General features: G+C 48.0%; 1 protein-coding gene across 1 annotated transcript in view; it reads left to right on the forward strand.

Moving 5' to 3' along the window:
- FRMD4A (FERM domain containing 4A) overlaps nucleotides 1–16,798 on the forward strand; it is a 619,483-nt gene that overhangs the window by 435,636 nt on the left and 167,049 nt on the right. Inside the window, exon 5 of the mRNA XM_029955588.1 lies at nucleotides 2,687–2,752. Within this exon, the coding sequence (XP_029811448.1) occupies nucleotides 2,687–2,752 (66 nt within the window). The remainder of the gene's footprint in view (nucleotides 1–2,686; nucleotides 2,753–16,798) is intronic.

Here is a 16,798-nt window from a genome sequence, read left to right on the forward strand (position 1 = left end):
ATGTCCTTCTTTCTTCTAGCTGAATGACATTCCGCTGAATATATGTGCCCCACAGTCCTTATCCATTTATCCACCAGTGGACTCTTAGGTTGCTTCTGTGTCTTATCTGTCGTGAATAATGCTGCAGTGAAAATGGGGACACATTTATCTTCTTGAATTAGTGTTCTCATCGTCGTTGGATAAATTCCCAGAAGCGGAATGACTGTCTCGGAGGGTAGTTCTATTTTTAATGTTTTGAGGAACCTCCGTCGTGTTTTCCACAGTGGCTGCGCCAGTCTGCCTTCCCAGCAGCCGTGACCGGGGGTTCCCTCTTCTCCACTCCCTCATCAGCATTTGTTATTTCTCGTCTTCTTGGTCCTGGCCATTCTGACAGGGGTCAGGAGGCGTCTCCTTGTGGTTCTGATCAGCCTTTCTTGATGATGAGGATGTGGGGCATCTTTTCATGTGTCTGCTCGCCTGTGTGTGTCTTCTTGGGAAAAACATCTCTTCAGACCCTCTGCCCGTTTCATAATAGGATTGTTTGCAGTTTTGCTACTGAGTCCTAGCAGCATTCTCGTACTCTATCCGATATGTGACTGTCTCTTCCATGTAGCAGGCTGCCTTTTCATCGGGCCGATGGCTTCCTTGGCCGCGCAGGGGCTTTTTATTCCGTTGTAGCCCTATTTGTTGATTTTTTTTGAAGCTAGCGGGTTTTTCTGAATTAAGTCAGCCAGCTAGGATGGCTACTGTGTGCAAAGTTGGTGGTTTCTAACGGGATTGGAGCCCATTCTCCTTTTAAGGCGAAGAACACTTCAAGTTAAGAGTTCAAAGAATGAATAAGGACTTGGCACACACCCACCTCACGGCCACAGCTACCTCATTTGGCTTTTATGTGTAAAATGGCAAACCTTTGGACCGAAGTTTTCCTCAGGTTTTACTCTCTTTTAACCTCTGTCGGAGTGCTTCTGGGTACACGGACCTTCTCTTGATGGTTTTTCTCAGAGCTGGGGACTGCTGAGTCATTCCCATTCAAGAGACTTTCTTTGGGGCCCGTCCAGGCAGGCCATGCTGGTTTGGTTAAGATCTCATAACTAAGGGAATCCGACTTGACGGTAGCTTGAGGGGTGAGGCAGTCACCCTCCTTCTGAGGAAGGAGACTTTTCTCGCGGGAGTACAAACCAGTTAGGGACACGCTGACGGTTCCAGAATAATCCCTGGCGAACAAGAAGAGATGCTGTCTCTTCCGTCTTTCCTGGAGAACGCGCTCTTTGAGAAGGGACCCTGCTAGCTGTGCCAGGAGGTGAGGCCCCGCAGCCCCTCGATCTGCTAAAGAAGGTGCCTTACACGCAGGCTGTAGACTCATATCAAACTGCGAAGCCTCGGAAGGAACCTTGTGGGTCTTCTGGTCCAGACAGCGGTGTCGGAACTTGCCCTTACCCATTGTGAGAGCCAGTTGGTATGTTTTCGGGAGTTTTGCGTGCCAGTGGTAAAACATTACATTATATGAATTTAGAGTCAAGCACATTATATTAAAAACAACAAAGATAATAGATACGCCAAACCCATCTCCAATGGATGGCAGATTTCACGTTATTTGACCAGACGTCACTATCATCTGTGCCCCTGTAATTATTTAAGTCTCTTCTGTGTGTTGGAAATACCATCAGTGTCATCGCACGTCAGTGGTTTGCGATCGGACACGTGAAGGTATCGGGGTGCAGCAGGATAAGGTTTGGGTAGAGTGGTGGCCCGCTGGCCTCTAGAAGAAGCCTCATTCTTCAAAGGATTTCCTTTGAGAGGGATGCCAGGGCTCCAGCAGGTGCAACAGATGAAGGCTTCTTCCTTCCGCAAAGCCAGTTATTAAACCTTCGGCGGCCCTCCATTGGCCTCAGCCCACTCACTTTTGTACATGAGAGTGGGTGCAGAGACGAGCGGACCTGGTGGGCCAGGACCCGACGGGCCAGGACCCGACGCAGGCCTCCCCTTGCCTGCCTGGGTCCTCTTTCTCATACGAGGCCGGCAGGGTTGGTGGTGAAAGGCACGAGGTTTAGGAGTCAGGGTTAGCTCCGGCCACTTAGCCGCCCAGGGTCTCCTGTCACAGGCGAAAGCAGTGTAGGGACTCGGGTATAATGAACCATTAATCCATGGAGAAAGAAGTTCACAGAAATTAAAAGCAGTTGCCAGAGGGGTGGTCGTCTGCTCCCGAGGGCTCAATAAGGGGGACAGTAAGGGGGACAGGAGAGCTGGCAGAGACCGGATGTTGAAACCTGCCCCTGACTCGTGGTGATAAAATTATTGAACAGAAGAACGATTAAAGCATGGAACACTCATCACCATCTGGTATGTGGCCATGACTGTACTTGCGCATTTATGTCTCCCCCATAAGAATGTAAGCTCCTTGAGGGGAGGGACCTTGTCTTGTGTGCTCCTGGACACCCAGCTCCCGTAATAGTGCCTGGCACATAGAAAGTGCTCCCTAAGTAGTTCTAAAAGATGGAAGGGAGGGAGGGAGGAAGGCAGGAAGGGAGGGAGGGAGGAAGGGAGGAAGGAAGACAGACGTCCTGCAACTCCTTGGCTTTGTGTCACTCCAGCGTCCAGGGGAAGAGGTTCCCAGAGAGCTGTGCCTGGGGTGGGCCACATAAGGCACCTGGTAACCGTTTGTCAGGCTGTTAGACTCTCAGTGACCATCCTTTGTCTTTCTTTGTAGATGACGGAGGGCCGTCGATGTCAAGTACATCTCCTTGATGACAGGAAGCTGGAACTCCTAGTACAGGTAAATGGCTTTTGGCCAACGTTCTGAATTTCTTCTGAGGCTGGTGTAGTTCAGTCTTCGATTCAACCAACGGGTGGGGGGGAATGTAAGCAGGCTTTATTTTATTTTATTTTTTAATATAATTTATTGTCAAGTTAGATAATATACAGTGTATATAGTGGGCTCATGGCTTCAGGAGTAGATTCCCATGATTCATCGCTTACATGCAACACCCAGTGCTCATCCCAACGAGTGCCCCCTCAGTGCCCATCACCCATTTATAAATGGGTCTTAAATCAGTATCTTTGACTCTATGAGAGGGACGGCATGCTGTGGTATTTTTGTGTGTGAGTACTATTTTCATTCGTTCTGTTTCTTTGTATACCACACCCAAGGCATTCAAGGCCAGATATCTATCTAACCTATTGTTGCAAATCTCTAGAAAAGGAAATTCCACCACTGCCATTAGCTGTTTCTCCTTGAAGGAGTTCACAGTCATATAATGCAAATAAGGCTTTTGCAACCAAGACTGCAACTGCTCAGAGAGGGATCGGGAACCATTTGGTGTTTTCCGGTTAAGCTTTTGTAGGTGTGGGGAAGAGAAACATTCTCTTGGTCCTGTCTTCCCTCTAAGGGCCGAGTCACCCACTCCCATGTATCAACATTACATCACCCTTGAATATCTGTGTGTCCATTGACATGCAGGAAATCAATCACTCAATCAGTCACTCTGTCTCCAGCCTGAGCACACATCAGGGGCTGAGAAGTCAGAGCAGTATTAGAATCATAGATCCTGGTCTTGTTGGGCTTACTCTTGGGAAAAAAACAACACTGCTTTACCGAGAACCCTAAAGAATCGTGAAGTTGCCCGTCTTGATTTAAAGAACTTAAATCTGTTGTTCAACTCCAACTTTTATAACTATTCACTCAACGTTGTCAAACGTCTATCAGTCACAGGGCAGTGCTGCTTGATACCCAGAACGTTCTGCCAAAGCTGGAGTTTTGTCAGTGTGTTGAAATGCACCTGCATGCTTGTTCACTGGGGGCACTGCTTCTTCTGCAGTGGAAGAGTCATGTACAGAATACTCTTATCTCACGCCCCCTCGTACATCCTGCTGGAATTTGAAAATGTTCCAGTTGCTAACCTAAAGGAATTAGTACTTTTTTTTAAATAGTTATTCAATTTTTAAAAATTTTTTTATGTCTTTTATTTATTTTTGAGAGACAGAGAGAGACAGCGCGAGCAGGGGAAGGTCAGAGAGAGAGGGAGACACAGAATCTGAAGACAGGCTCCAGGCACTGAGCTAGCTGTCAGCACAGAGCCCGACGCGGGGCTCAAACCCATAAACCATGAGATATCATGACCTGAGCCGAAGTCGGCCACCCAACCGACTGAGCCACCCAGGCGTCCCAAGGAATTAACACTTTTAATTAGATTTAAATTATAAAGCATTATATAATGCAATGTAGAAAACAGAAAATAGGAAAACGCTCATAATCACCGCACACTAATTCACCTATTAGTCTCATTTCGGCAAATTCCTTTCCAGCGTTTTTCATAGTTGTATTTCTTACAAGGTTGTCATCGTAATGTGGGTAATTGTATATATTTTATTTTCCCACCTAACGCTGTCTTTCACTGGCATTTTCCAGGTTGCTATAAGTTTTCAGCTTCGTTAATATCAACATAAATTCCAGAAATGGATATACCGGTATTATGTAACCGTTCACTCATTTGGGTACACTTAAGGGTTTCTGTTTGTTTTATGGTTTTTCCGCTATTACCGGTGAGCGCCGTCATTAATTTACCCGGGTGTACAGAACTCTCCCATTTTTGGGATTGTGTCCTTATTAGGCTAGATTCCAAGATTTACAGGCTTATTAAGAGTCAGACTTGTGGTTTGGATTTGGGGGGGTGAGGTGAGGCAGCACAGAAAAAGTGTAAAGTGGGCAAGACCTCTTCCGTTAGGAAAATCGCTAACAAGAGTATTTGGAACTTTCAACTGTTAAGAATCAGCATGACGAATTTATAGGGGAGTGGCCTTGTGTTTTTTAGATGCCTTTAAAAAAAAAATCAGCGGTTAGAGGTGTGGAAAGCAGCCACTGTCTGAAACAGGAAATCAGGCCTCAAGTGGCAGCGAAGTTGTGATCTGTTGGCCAGCCTGGCCCTGGGAGGTTGTGAGCCAGGGCGTTGAAAGTGGACTTGAGTCACAGAAAAGATATTTGGTTACTGCTGTGCGCAGTTTTGGAAGGACCGTCCTGAGCCTTCACAGTCCAGCTATTGAGAAGTCCTACTCTGCCCATCCCCTCTGGAACACACGTTACTCCCTCTTTCTAGAACTCTCCTTCCCATGCCCGCACCTCTGTGCCCTGCTGGTTTCTGTGAGGTCTCTGCTTCACGGCTTAGAAGATACATTTCCACCAACCTTTTGGCCCTACCCCCTGACCACCCTGCCCCCCAAGTCTGATTCTCGGCTGTGTCCCCTCCCCCGCAGTCCTTGTGACAGCACTGCCACAACTCAGTGTCACCGCTCACGGTCATTGCCTGTTTACTCTGTTGCCCAGAGCCGCCAGCAGTTTGAGGGCTGAGTGTGCGTCGTGGTCACTGTGTATCCCCAGTACCCGGCACAGACATCACTTAACAGATCCTTGTGGAATGAAAGATTGGGCTAATCCAAAAAAGAAAAAAAAAAAAAGAATAGGCTAATCCTAAAATGCCCTGGTATTATTTTCCCAAAGGACTTTTTGTCATAGAACCCATTGCTTGGCAGAAGATTTAGTTTAGCACACACAAAAAAGAAACCATAGATTAAAAAAAAAAAAAGAAACCATTCTAAACTCTTTTCAGCATTATTACAAAGCGGACTTCGGCAAGCCGTAAAGAAACAAGGTTAAAACTATCGGGCAAACACCAAGTTAAATACGACTTTTCTTTCTCTTCTACAAAGTTCTCTTGCTTGGGATTATGTTCTTTCGACAAAATCCTTTCTAAAGGGAATCCCTATTGTTGAGTTCATTTGGACCCATGCTAAGTTTTTTATAGAATAAAACGCCTCATCCCGTAATTCTCCTTTTGATGTTGTTAAGTCCACAGAGCAACACCCTCAAGGGTCCATTTATACTGCAGTCCCCCAAGTGTACCAAGTGCTGAAGGTTTTGCTGTTGTTGAAGACCAGTTTCAGAGCATTTGTGACGGGGCTCTGATGAAGACATGCCCCTCTCGGTCTTGTGATCTGGGGTTGCGAGGATGGGGAGGGGTGGCTGTTGCCAACCCGACAGGCTCTGTTAGACGGCGGTGTGGGCGGGGGGTGCGGGTTGGGGGAAGCGTGTCTCTCCCACGGAGGAGCAGACAGGTTTACACACGAGCAGCCGCTGAATAACAGTAGTCGGTTGCGGCAGAGATGGGAGGTGTCGTTTTTCAGCCACTGTTAGGGTTAGAGACGCCCTGAAGGCCACATCTCACAGAACTGGGACAGCATGAAAGAGTAAGAGGACTTGGAATCCACAACGAACAAGAATTGCCTACGACCAGGAGGGTTCTGATAAGCAGGCGCAGTGTGGACCACAACATTCCCTTCTCTGGGTTATAACAAAATGGCCATAATCCCAACATTTAATGCTTCTTATAAAGCCCTGTTGGGATTACTGAGCAGAATCTGTGCTTGCAAATCCCTGATTGCCCTGAGTCAACCCCACAGTACCCCTCCAGAGGAAAGGGCAAAGGTCAAGAGTGCACACACTGGGATTGAATATTTGAAGGGTTCATCTTGAAATCCACATCCAGCGGCACGCACAGCGTTACCATGTGACTCCCTAAGTCCTTAAATCCCACTGAAGGACACTGGAACGATGATGTGGGCTTACAGAGATGAAACCAAGCCTCCGACCTTGGTCATCAACGTGTGTCGGGTTTTCAGCCAGATCACCCTCTCGTCCAACCTGGAGACACTGTCATTTGCTGTGTCACCCAAAATTGTTTCAACCAATTAGAAACGTCCTCGGAAAAGTCTGCATCCGAATGAGAGAGGCCGCCATCAAGTACGTGTCTCTATCAGCCTCTTCCTGGCCCTTCCGTCCATAGCCACATAAGAGGGTGTCGTCAGGGTTTTGTATTAAAGTAACATTCTCCAATCCTATCTTCAGTTATTCCTTTAAAATGACTTTCTTCATTTTTTATTCTGCGTAGGTAGGGGAGCATTTTGAAAGCAAAGAAAGGGAAGTGTGCTTTAGCCTTGGTGAGAATCATTTAAATAAGACCCAGGAGAATTTCCTGACAGTGCGGGTCAATAGATGGGGAGCTGGAAGCAGTTAACAAGGAGGATTCCAGATTCTTTCTCTGGAGTTTCTTAAAAATAGAATAGATTTTCACTAGATTGGAATGGCTGAGGTGTGGCCGCTCCTTATTAGGGTCTCCTGAGGCGGACATGATGTGGCCTAACAGGAAGACGGGCCAGCACGAGAACAACCACGCTTGCCCTGCACTTGTCTCTGGGCTCTGCCCAGCACTCAGACGGGTCCAAGTTATGCTCTGTTGGCCGGAATGCTTCCCTCTGATGGGAGAGCTTTACAGATCGGATTCCTCTCCTTGCCCACGACTCTGCCCCCGCGAACCCCACTTTGTGTTCTGTTCGGGCAGCCTTCCAAAATTGCCGTGTCCCTCCCTCTGACCCAGTCCCTTGGCGGCCGTTGGTGGCACTTGGCTGATTATCTACTTCTGTTTAAATAGAGGAACAGAGTGTGTCCTGTGACTCTGAGAAGTGGAGCCAGCTTTTTTCAGGAGAATGAAAGATAGTAAGTGGGTACCGGTTGTACATTACTCGGTGTCCCCAGTTCTGAGAAAGCTGTTGGGACAGGAACATCAGGAAAGATCTGAAGCTGTACTGAGTGGTGAAATGGCAGCGTGTGAAATGTGGGCGGCCCCAACCGAGTGTGAAACACACCAGATTTAGAAGGCTTTGTATGAAAACCTAAAAAAACCAAAAAAGTAAAAAGTCTTATTAGTGATTTCTATATTGATGAGTCCATGTTGAAAATGAACTATTGGGGAGCACCGGGGTGGCTAGTCAGTTAGGCATCCACGTCAGCTCAGGTCATGATCTCGCGGTTCATGGATTCGAGCCCCACATCAGGCTCTGTGCTGACAACTCGGAGCTTGGAACCTGCTTCCAATTCTGTCTCCCTTTCTCTCTGCCCTTCCCTCGCCTGCACTATGTCTCTGTCTCTCAAAAAGAAATAAACATTAAAAAAAAGAAAATGAACCATTTGGAGGTATATAAATTAGGTTAAAGAAAACATGTAGTTGCAGTTAACCAAACCTTGTTTAATAGGACTGCTAAAGAAATCTCATTTCATACTGGCTTTATATTTGAAGCCGACATGGTGTTTCTGTTGGACAGGTACTGCTAAAGGATAGAGAGAAGATAAACAAGAGAAAAGATTGTGGGCACAATTGAATTGCTTAGGCTTGCCCAGATTTAATACTGAATGTCTCTCATAGGAATAAGCATGTTTTACAGTTCCTTTCGGGGTGTCGCTGGGGCACATCTCATTTAATTTTTACATTGACTATGTGTTAATTTTTTTAATGTTTATTTGGGGGGGGAGGGGCAGAGACAGAGGGAGACACAGAATCCAAAGCAGGCTCCAGACTCCGAGAGCTGTCAGCACAGAGCCCAACACGGGGCTTGAACTCATGAACCATGAGATCATGACCTGAGCCAAAGTTGGACACTCGGACTGAGCCCCCCAGGCGCGCCTGCGTTGACTATGTGAAGCTGGCGCTAAGTCAGCTAAGGAAGCAGAAATTCAGGAAGGTTAAATAATTCGCTGGAGGGCACGTAGTCATGTGTACGCCTTGAACACAGGTCTTCTGATGGCACATCCTGTTTTCACTGTGATATTAGAAGTCTGTGTCATAAAGACCCGGGACGTGGTATAGTTAGTTCACCTGGCTACACGTGGCTGCTACACGGGCCCCCGGCACCAGCGTCAGAAACAACGGCAATTAAAGGCTTCGGCCCCCGTTCCAAGTCTAGCACCACAGATGGGCTTCCCCGAGTCATTTCATTTCTGTGAGCGAGGTTCCTAGCCTATCTCATGTGACACACGTGGTCCAGGACTTCCACATCAGGCATCAGCCTCGGGGTATCAGGTGCGGAAAGGGCGAGCCGAGGCGGATTAAACCTGCCCGTCATTTTTCTCTGACAGTCATGCCTGCCGCTGGTATTCCTGCTTAGACCTTGAGTAAGTTCACATAAGCCCTGAGTAAAGCAGCATAGGGAGGGTAAAGTAAATACCCCGGCCTGTAATGGGCTTAAAAAAAAAAAAACTATAAAAAATCTGGTACCCTACGAGTGCTCCAGAATGAACCAACAGACTTGGGTTCTCTGCGTGTGTGCACTGTCCCCCACCCCCACGCACACACCCTCACCCTCCAACCTCAGCTACTTCCGTGGTTACGGATGGTCTTCTTTAAAAAGAAAACGCAAGGGACTGTTTTCTACCAAGTAAACCAGGAATTCCCCCAAAGCACATGCTGCCAAGAGAAGGAAAAAATACAAAGCGTTGAATCCAGATCTGCTCAGCTGAGAAGGGCGGTCTGGTCAGCCGGCCGGCCCGTGCACTGACGCATGAACCAGGCTCGCCATCTGCTCCTGTCTGGGCTGAATTCACCAGAAGGTACAGCCAAGCCAGAAGTGGGAGGCCACGTGCAGGCGCTGCAAGCAGACTGAGGGCCTCCGTGTTAGGAACCTTCTGACCGGGACCTCCCAGACCACCAGGCCACCTCATAAAAAAAAAGAGCCAGAAGGGTGTCGGGCTGACCTCAAACTTCACCATGATTGCCATCCTCATTTACTAGGCTCCTCTTTGCAACGCCTGGTCCTCTACCAAATGAGCCAAACAGATGTGTTTCCAGCCCCTGGGGGGCGGCCGGTTACAGGCATCGTTTGAAAGGCACATGATGAAGCAAATAGACGGTCAGGTATAGATTAGAGGCAGAGACCACAAGGCTAACTCTGCATGTAATCAGAAGTGCGCTGAGTTGCGTGGAGGAAGAAAGAGTCTGGAAAACATACCCTTGGGCGACACACCCAGCTAACGAGAGTCTCCCTCAGGGCCAGAACTGAGAAAGAAAGGGGTGAGGTCTGCGCTTGTTGAGAACAAAAGAGAATCTCCCTCTCCCGAGGGGCCGTGATGGAGGGAGGAGTGTCCAGATCGGGCAGATTGATGCAACCGTCCGGGGACCCCGCCCCCAACGCACAGGCGCACACAGCTCCTGGACCAGACGGCCCAGCCGGGCACGGGGTAAGGAGGAGAGGCCGTCTGGGGCTGTGGGGGTCCAGGCTCTGGTTGCCAAGCAACAACCCTTCTTGGCTCCCCACCCCCATTCTCCCTTGATGCTCATTTCAACCAGTTTTCAAATGTGTTCGCTGGAACCATTTGAAATGGCCGATTTGGGGCCGACTTTGTCCTACAGAAAGGACAGTTTTGTGTGGTTCACACCAAACGAGATGGAGAATAAAGAGGAAAGGAAGACAGTCTTCATGCCTTCCAGGAAGGGCCCTCCAGATCGCTGATTTTGGGTTTTTGCTTTTGTGTCACTGCCGAGTTATTTTTTTTCTTTGATCCCTTTACACAATCATTTTCCATATATTCCCCAAAGTAGCCCAATAGGAGTGTTGGCAGATAAGGAACCTCAGGAGATAGCTGTACACACCATGGGCTCCTAGTTTTCTCTCTCGGCTCCAGAGGGGTGCAAAACGTGGGGCGGAGCTTGGGAGGATTGAAGCAAACTTAACACACAGTGCAGTTCGGCAAAATGGGAGTGGTTGTGTTTGGGGGGCGGGGAGCAGGGAAGACACGTAAAACACGCGTCTGTGAACACACCCCTCAAGAAACCGGCCATCTGGAAGGAATCTGGAAATTAGCAAATCCGGGTGTTGTTTGTTCTTCATCCATAACTCACAGATTGGTGTTCGACACATGCTCAATTCAAATACTTGCTCATTTGGGAAACCTCAGTTGTTCGTCTGCTACTGTGATGTGCAGATCCAAGCGCCTCCCTCTGAGGTCTAGTCTAGAGGCGAGGCGTTATTCAGGCCACAGGACTCTTGACAAGCCCTGGGTGGGGGCTCCTCTTCCCTCTGTGCTTGGGGCGCCTCCTGGGTGCACCTGTGCAGCCACACCCTGCCCTCCCTCGTTAAGGAGCCCAGATGTGCTCATTCTGGTGGCTCCGCTGTTCCTTGTCCACCCAGTGCGAAGATAGAAGGAAGGGGAGACACCTGCCCCGAGAAGTACAGAGTTGTCAGGTGTGCAGGGGAGCGCAGGAGGGAAGCAAGTCTGAGGCAGTGTCAGCCTCTGTGTATTCTTCACCGACTGGTCCACCCCTGTGGGCCTCCCCCGTGGCCCTTAAGTCTGTCTGCTTTCCTGTTCCCTCCCCCGCCCGGCCCAGAACTAACAAGTGTGCTGTCAAAGCAGCACGGAGGGTTTCCAAGTCACACACCGTGGGTGCCTGCTAGGTGCATGTAAGTGGCCACTTAGGTGTCGCCCGATCCATTCCGCACATACCCAGCCCCCACCCTCATCAATCCCATGTATGTCTTCTTGCTCCTGCTTTGAAAGTGAGCCCATCGCTCTCCAAGGCAACCAAGCTTAGGAACCCAGACTCTTACTGTGACTTACTCCTCCACTCCATCCCCCTCCTGAGACATTGCCAGACCTTTTGCTTTCTCCAGTTCCCATTACCCTCACGTAGATACTCACCAGCCTGGATTTGACATTATCAACAAGCTCATTGTCACTGCCATTTGCATGGAGTCCTATAGCAAGCCTGCTCACCGACCTCCGTAATTCTGCACTTTGGCCACCCCAGTGTGTCCTGCATAGCATACCCAGATTATTCTTCCTTAAAAAAAAAAAAGTTATTTATTTATTTTGAGTGAGAAAAGAGAGTGGAGGAGGGGCAGAGAGATAATCCCAAGCAGGCTCTGCACTGTCAGCCTGGAGCCCAATATGGGCCTGAACTCACAAACTGGGAGATCATGACCTGAGCTGAAATCGAGTCAGACGCCTAACCAGCTGAGCTGCCCAGGCGCCCGCGGAGTATTCTTCCTTCGGTGCCGCTTTGTGACATGTCTCTGCTCAGAAGCCACCCGTCCATTCTGTCGGAATTCCTCTGCTCAACTCTCCCATCCCTCCGTAATCTGCCGCGTTCTTCCTACAAGGGCAGTTGATCAGAGACCTGAAGAGTGTAGTTCTGCCCTTCTCTGTCCCCTCTCTGGGTGTGCCCGAGGGGGTCATAGTTGCAAGTCTCCGCCCAGCAGAGCTGGAGTCCTGAATTTTACAATTGTGTGGAATTACAACCATGGCCGTAGACAAAAGCCAGCACACACCCCACAGTAGTCCTGAAAGCCAGTGGCTCGCAAACTTCTCTTACTTGCAGAGTCCTCTGTCCTGTGCGTGTAAGTGGAGAAGGTCTGGATCCCAGCTGCCTCCCCCACCTCTACTGTGCTTACCTGAGGGGACTCCGTAGACCCTTCAGGGCTTGGAAATCACTTTTCCAGATAGAAAGCAGATGACGGAAAAGAGAAGTATTCTTTGGGCTTTATGCAAATGCGTGCATTCCTGAACAGTTAAGTGTAAATCAAATTTTAATTACATAAGCCATCTTTCTAACGCTAGGAGAAACTTTATAGTGTAGTGATTAATCATCACATTAGCTAATTGAGCACTTTCTTTCTGAGCAGACTCTTAAGTGCTTTATATATGCTAAGTCATCAGCTGATCACTTTACGGCTCTAGGAGGTGGGTAATTCTCACCATTCGCATTTTGCAAATGAAGAAATGTAGGCACAGAGAAGTTAAGTAATTTATTCAAAGTGTCACAGCTACTCAAAGTCAGGCCGTGTGACTTTAGATAAGAGTGGCTTCTGCTCTGGAAAACAGTGTGGAGGCTCCTCAAAACAATATCAATGGAACTCCCCTATGACCCAGCAATAGCACTGCTGGGAATCTACCCAATGGATACAGGAGTGCTGATTATAGGGGCACATGTATCCCAATGATCATAGCAGCACTGTCAACAATAGCCAAATCATGGAAAGACCCTAAAATGGGAACATTAACTACATCAGCCTTTTGGAGGAAACACTGCAGAATTTCCGGTGTTATTATTCCTAATACGTTGGTCTTCATTATGACTGTGCAAGGCGCTGAGGTGTGTTCAGGGCAAGTTCACATGACAGCGACAGGTTGACTGTCAGATATCTAAACTGCTTCGCCTTCCAGGCTTCCCAGCACCTCATCCCCTGGTATTTTCACAAACATGGGTGAGCCGTGCTAATCCTTCCAAGGTCACACATAACTCACGACAAGGTCAGACGAAGGCAGGCGGACATATATGAACGTGCATTCATGCAGAGTACAGATAACCATTTAGCTCAGCGAATTCGGTGTTGACCTCCGATTATGTCAAAGCATGCTAATCACTAACCATTCTTGGACATAAGATGGAAAAAAACCATTTCTGACAGTTGCAGCCCAGTATCTCACAAGTGGCCCTGTCCTTAGAGCTATACGTTAAAATGTCACTGGAGCACAATTATATACGGGTGGGTCATACTGGCCGTGACATATGGGAAGGTAAAACCTGAGAGCAGATTCTTCCCTTCGTAAACAAGTTAGCGATGGGCCTCCTGGCGCGTTACTCACAAACTCGGCTACTCTCAAGTTCACATATTAACTCTTGTTTCCCGTTAGGGGTTGTATCCTTGTTACAGAGATTGTGGCCTGCAAGCCAGACTGTGGGGTGTACAGGGGGGCGGACGCTTTGGGGCATTTAGATGTTTTCAGTGCGACCCTGTGAGGCTCAGAAGAACCCGTCCCCTCCCCACCTCTGGATCCTAGCCCTTTGATGATACTTGGAAGAACCTTATGGCTCCGGAAATGCCTTGTCGGTTCAAAACGGGTCAACATTTTATTCTCTAGTTAAAGAAGATTTCAAAATGCCACACAGGGTCCTTTGAGGGTGGTACTAGATCAGGACAATGATTCTGTAAGTTTTAAGTTGTTGATAGAGCCTAAGATATATTACAACATTTAAGGGAGCCATATGTCGGTATTAGAAAAATCTTTTGTTAGCCTTCCTTTCCTGTAGCCTTCCTTCCTTCCAGTAGTGTTCGTGATTTTTAAAGTAACGGAAAATATCATTGCACTCATGCACAGGCATGTTGGAACTGCACTGGTCCTGCACATTACCTCAGTTTTCTGTATCATTTTGCAACATATCTGCAAGAGCCAGAGAGATAAGGGGAAGCCACCGCCTTCTCACCTGCCTTTTTTCTATTGTTTATTTATTTTGAGAGAGAGAGGGCACAAGTGAGGGAGAGGCAGAGAGAGGAGAGAGAATCCCGAACAGGCTCCACTATCAGCATAGAGCCTGATACAGGACTCGAACTCACACTCATGACCCCTGAGATGACCTGAGCCAAAACCAAGCATCTGATGCTAAACCCACTGAGCCACCCAGGCACCCCAACACCCGCCTTTTAATGATTAATAAAATGATATCTATGCTAGTGAGTCCTGTGATATCACAATGCCTTCAGCATATGGTTGGCTCTGTCATACACCTACACATCTACACACTTGTTTGTGCGCACATACACACATACACACACACACACACAGTGTGTAACTCTTAGGGAGTAGCACGGCCGCGTAACCCTGAGGTAGGTCAGCAGCAGTGTCCTCTCCGAATTGTACTCATAAGCATGAAGAGAGACGCCTGGGTGGCTCAGTCAGTTCAGAGTTCGACTTAGCCCAGGTCATGATCTCACTGTTTATGAGTTCGAGCCCCGCGTCAGGCTGTGTGCTGACAGCTCAGAGCCTGGATCCTGCTTCGGATTCTGTGTCTCCGTCTCTCTCTGCTCCTCCCCAACTCATGCTCTGTCTCTGTCTCTGTCTCTGTCTCTGTCTCTCTCTGTCTCTCTCTCTCTCTCAAAAATAAATAAACATTAAAAAAAAAGCATGAGGAGAAATCCTAATCTTTCCATTCAGCTCCACCTTGTGTGAGTGCAGTAAAATTCAATGCAGTCACTTCTGGGGAAATCTGCAGGCTCCTTGATTTGTGTCCTCCCCAGCCCTGGTGAGACGGCCACAGACTGGCTGCAGCCACATCTCCACACCACAGCGTGAAGCAGGAAAGGGTGTTGCTCCTCTCATTAACTCTTTTTCTCATGGGGGGAGAACCTTCCCAGATGGCCCTCCTGTCTCTGCTCCTCCCCAGACCTCAGTTGGTTCATATTGCCCTGCCCGGATGAGTCACAGCGGGGGAGGGATTCACGTGATTGGCTTAATTAACTCAGTAATTCTCTCACCGCATGGTCCTAGGTTGACAGCATCAGCATCCGTCAAGAACATGTTAGAAATGCAACTTCTCAGGCTCCACCCAGACCAGAGGCAGAAGCTGATCCAAGATCAGCCCTGGGAGCTTTCCCAGCACCCTGTATTTTGAGGCAGTAGTATTTTTTTTAAACATTTATTCATTTTTGAGAGAGCGAGAGAGAGAGGGAGACACAGAGCCTTAAGGCTCACCCTTCCGGAGCTTCCCCCTGTGGCTCACAGCTGGGGCCGCTGTGGTGCAGTACTTCCCAGACTTTAGCATTTAAGGGGCCAGAAACTTTAAAGATAAGGGGAAAGTAGGGCTGGAAGTTTTTGTTGTTGTTGTTGTTGTTGTTTTTGCCAGGTAAGGGTATTAAAAAATATCGCACACTGCTTGTTTACCTTCATTGGTATATAAAACGCACACACACACCAAAAGGAATAGGAAAGCGGAATTTTAAAAAAGTCTTTTAAATAGGATACACTTAGATTTATGAAAAATTTACATATATTAATCTTATTTTTCTTGTACCACTCACTTTTGGACAGATGTACAGGAGCCAGAGATGCGATAAAAATCATACTTCGGATAAAATCAGATCCAGGTTGGAATCCTGGCTCTCTTTTCCCATGTGGATGGCATGTGGCCTTGGGAAATACTTACCTTTACCAACCTCAGCTTTCTCATTTTTAAAATGGGAATTATAATAATCCCCTTCCAGGGCTGTGATGTAAATGCAGGTAATAGCAAGTACCCTCGTCATGGGTGCCTGATAAATGGTGGCCGCTGTCCTCACAAAGTTGACCAATTTGTTGAACAGATGAACAAATTGATGAATGCACAGCCATCAAATTAAAAGTTCTCCTTTCTTCCATTAATGACCTCTGTCCTCATTTATTTGTGACCGAAGGAACAGGCAAACTATTTTTCAGTGAACTGAATGGTATTGAACTAGCTGACACTCAGAAAAAGAGGAAGAGGGACATAGGAATGGGGCAAAGGGGCACAGGCTCACCAAGGATCCTTCTTGGGGTAATCATTTGAATTCCTGAAGTGCGACCGACCTTGGAGTTGATCGTGGGCCTCCAAACACCCCTGTCTCCATACGCTAAGCTGCTAATAATAGCCAAAGCCTTTGGTTGCGAGATCACAAGGGGACACAGTGCCACATAACATGGGGGTGGTTGGGGGTGCATTGCAGTCACGGCACCAACCACGGGGACTTAGTGCAGACTGCACACGTTCCCAGCGAGAATACCCTCCCTTGAGGGGCCGGCTGCAACTTCAAGGATCTCCCCCTGCACTTCTGATCACCTGGCTGCAAGTTTGGGAGTTCTTGTGACCGCCCCCCCCCCACTTTGATAATTCACTAGACCAACTCACAAAACTCAGGGAGGCATTATCTCTATGGTTATGCAGTTTTAGCATAAAGAGGACAAACCCAGACCCACCACTGAAGAGACATGAAGGGTGAGATCTGGAAGGTTCTAAATGCAGAGCGTCCGTCCCCCTCCCCATGGGTGCATCACCTTCCTAGGACATCGATGTGCTTGCCAGCCAGGAAGCCTCACTGAGCCTCAGTGTACAGAGTTTTAAATTAAGGTTTCATTAATAGGCATTTTTTTACTGAAATATAATTGACATACAACACTGTGTAAGTCTAAGGCATATAAGTTATTGATCTC

The sequence above is a fragment of the Suricata suricatta genome, chromosome 10 (assembly GCF_006229205.1).
Source record: "Suricata suricatta isolate VVHF042 chromosome 10, meerkat_22Aug2017_6uvM2_HiC, whole genome shotgun sequence".
NCBI lineage: Eukaryota > Metazoa > Chordata > Mammalia > Carnivora > Herpestidae > Suricata > Suricata suricatta.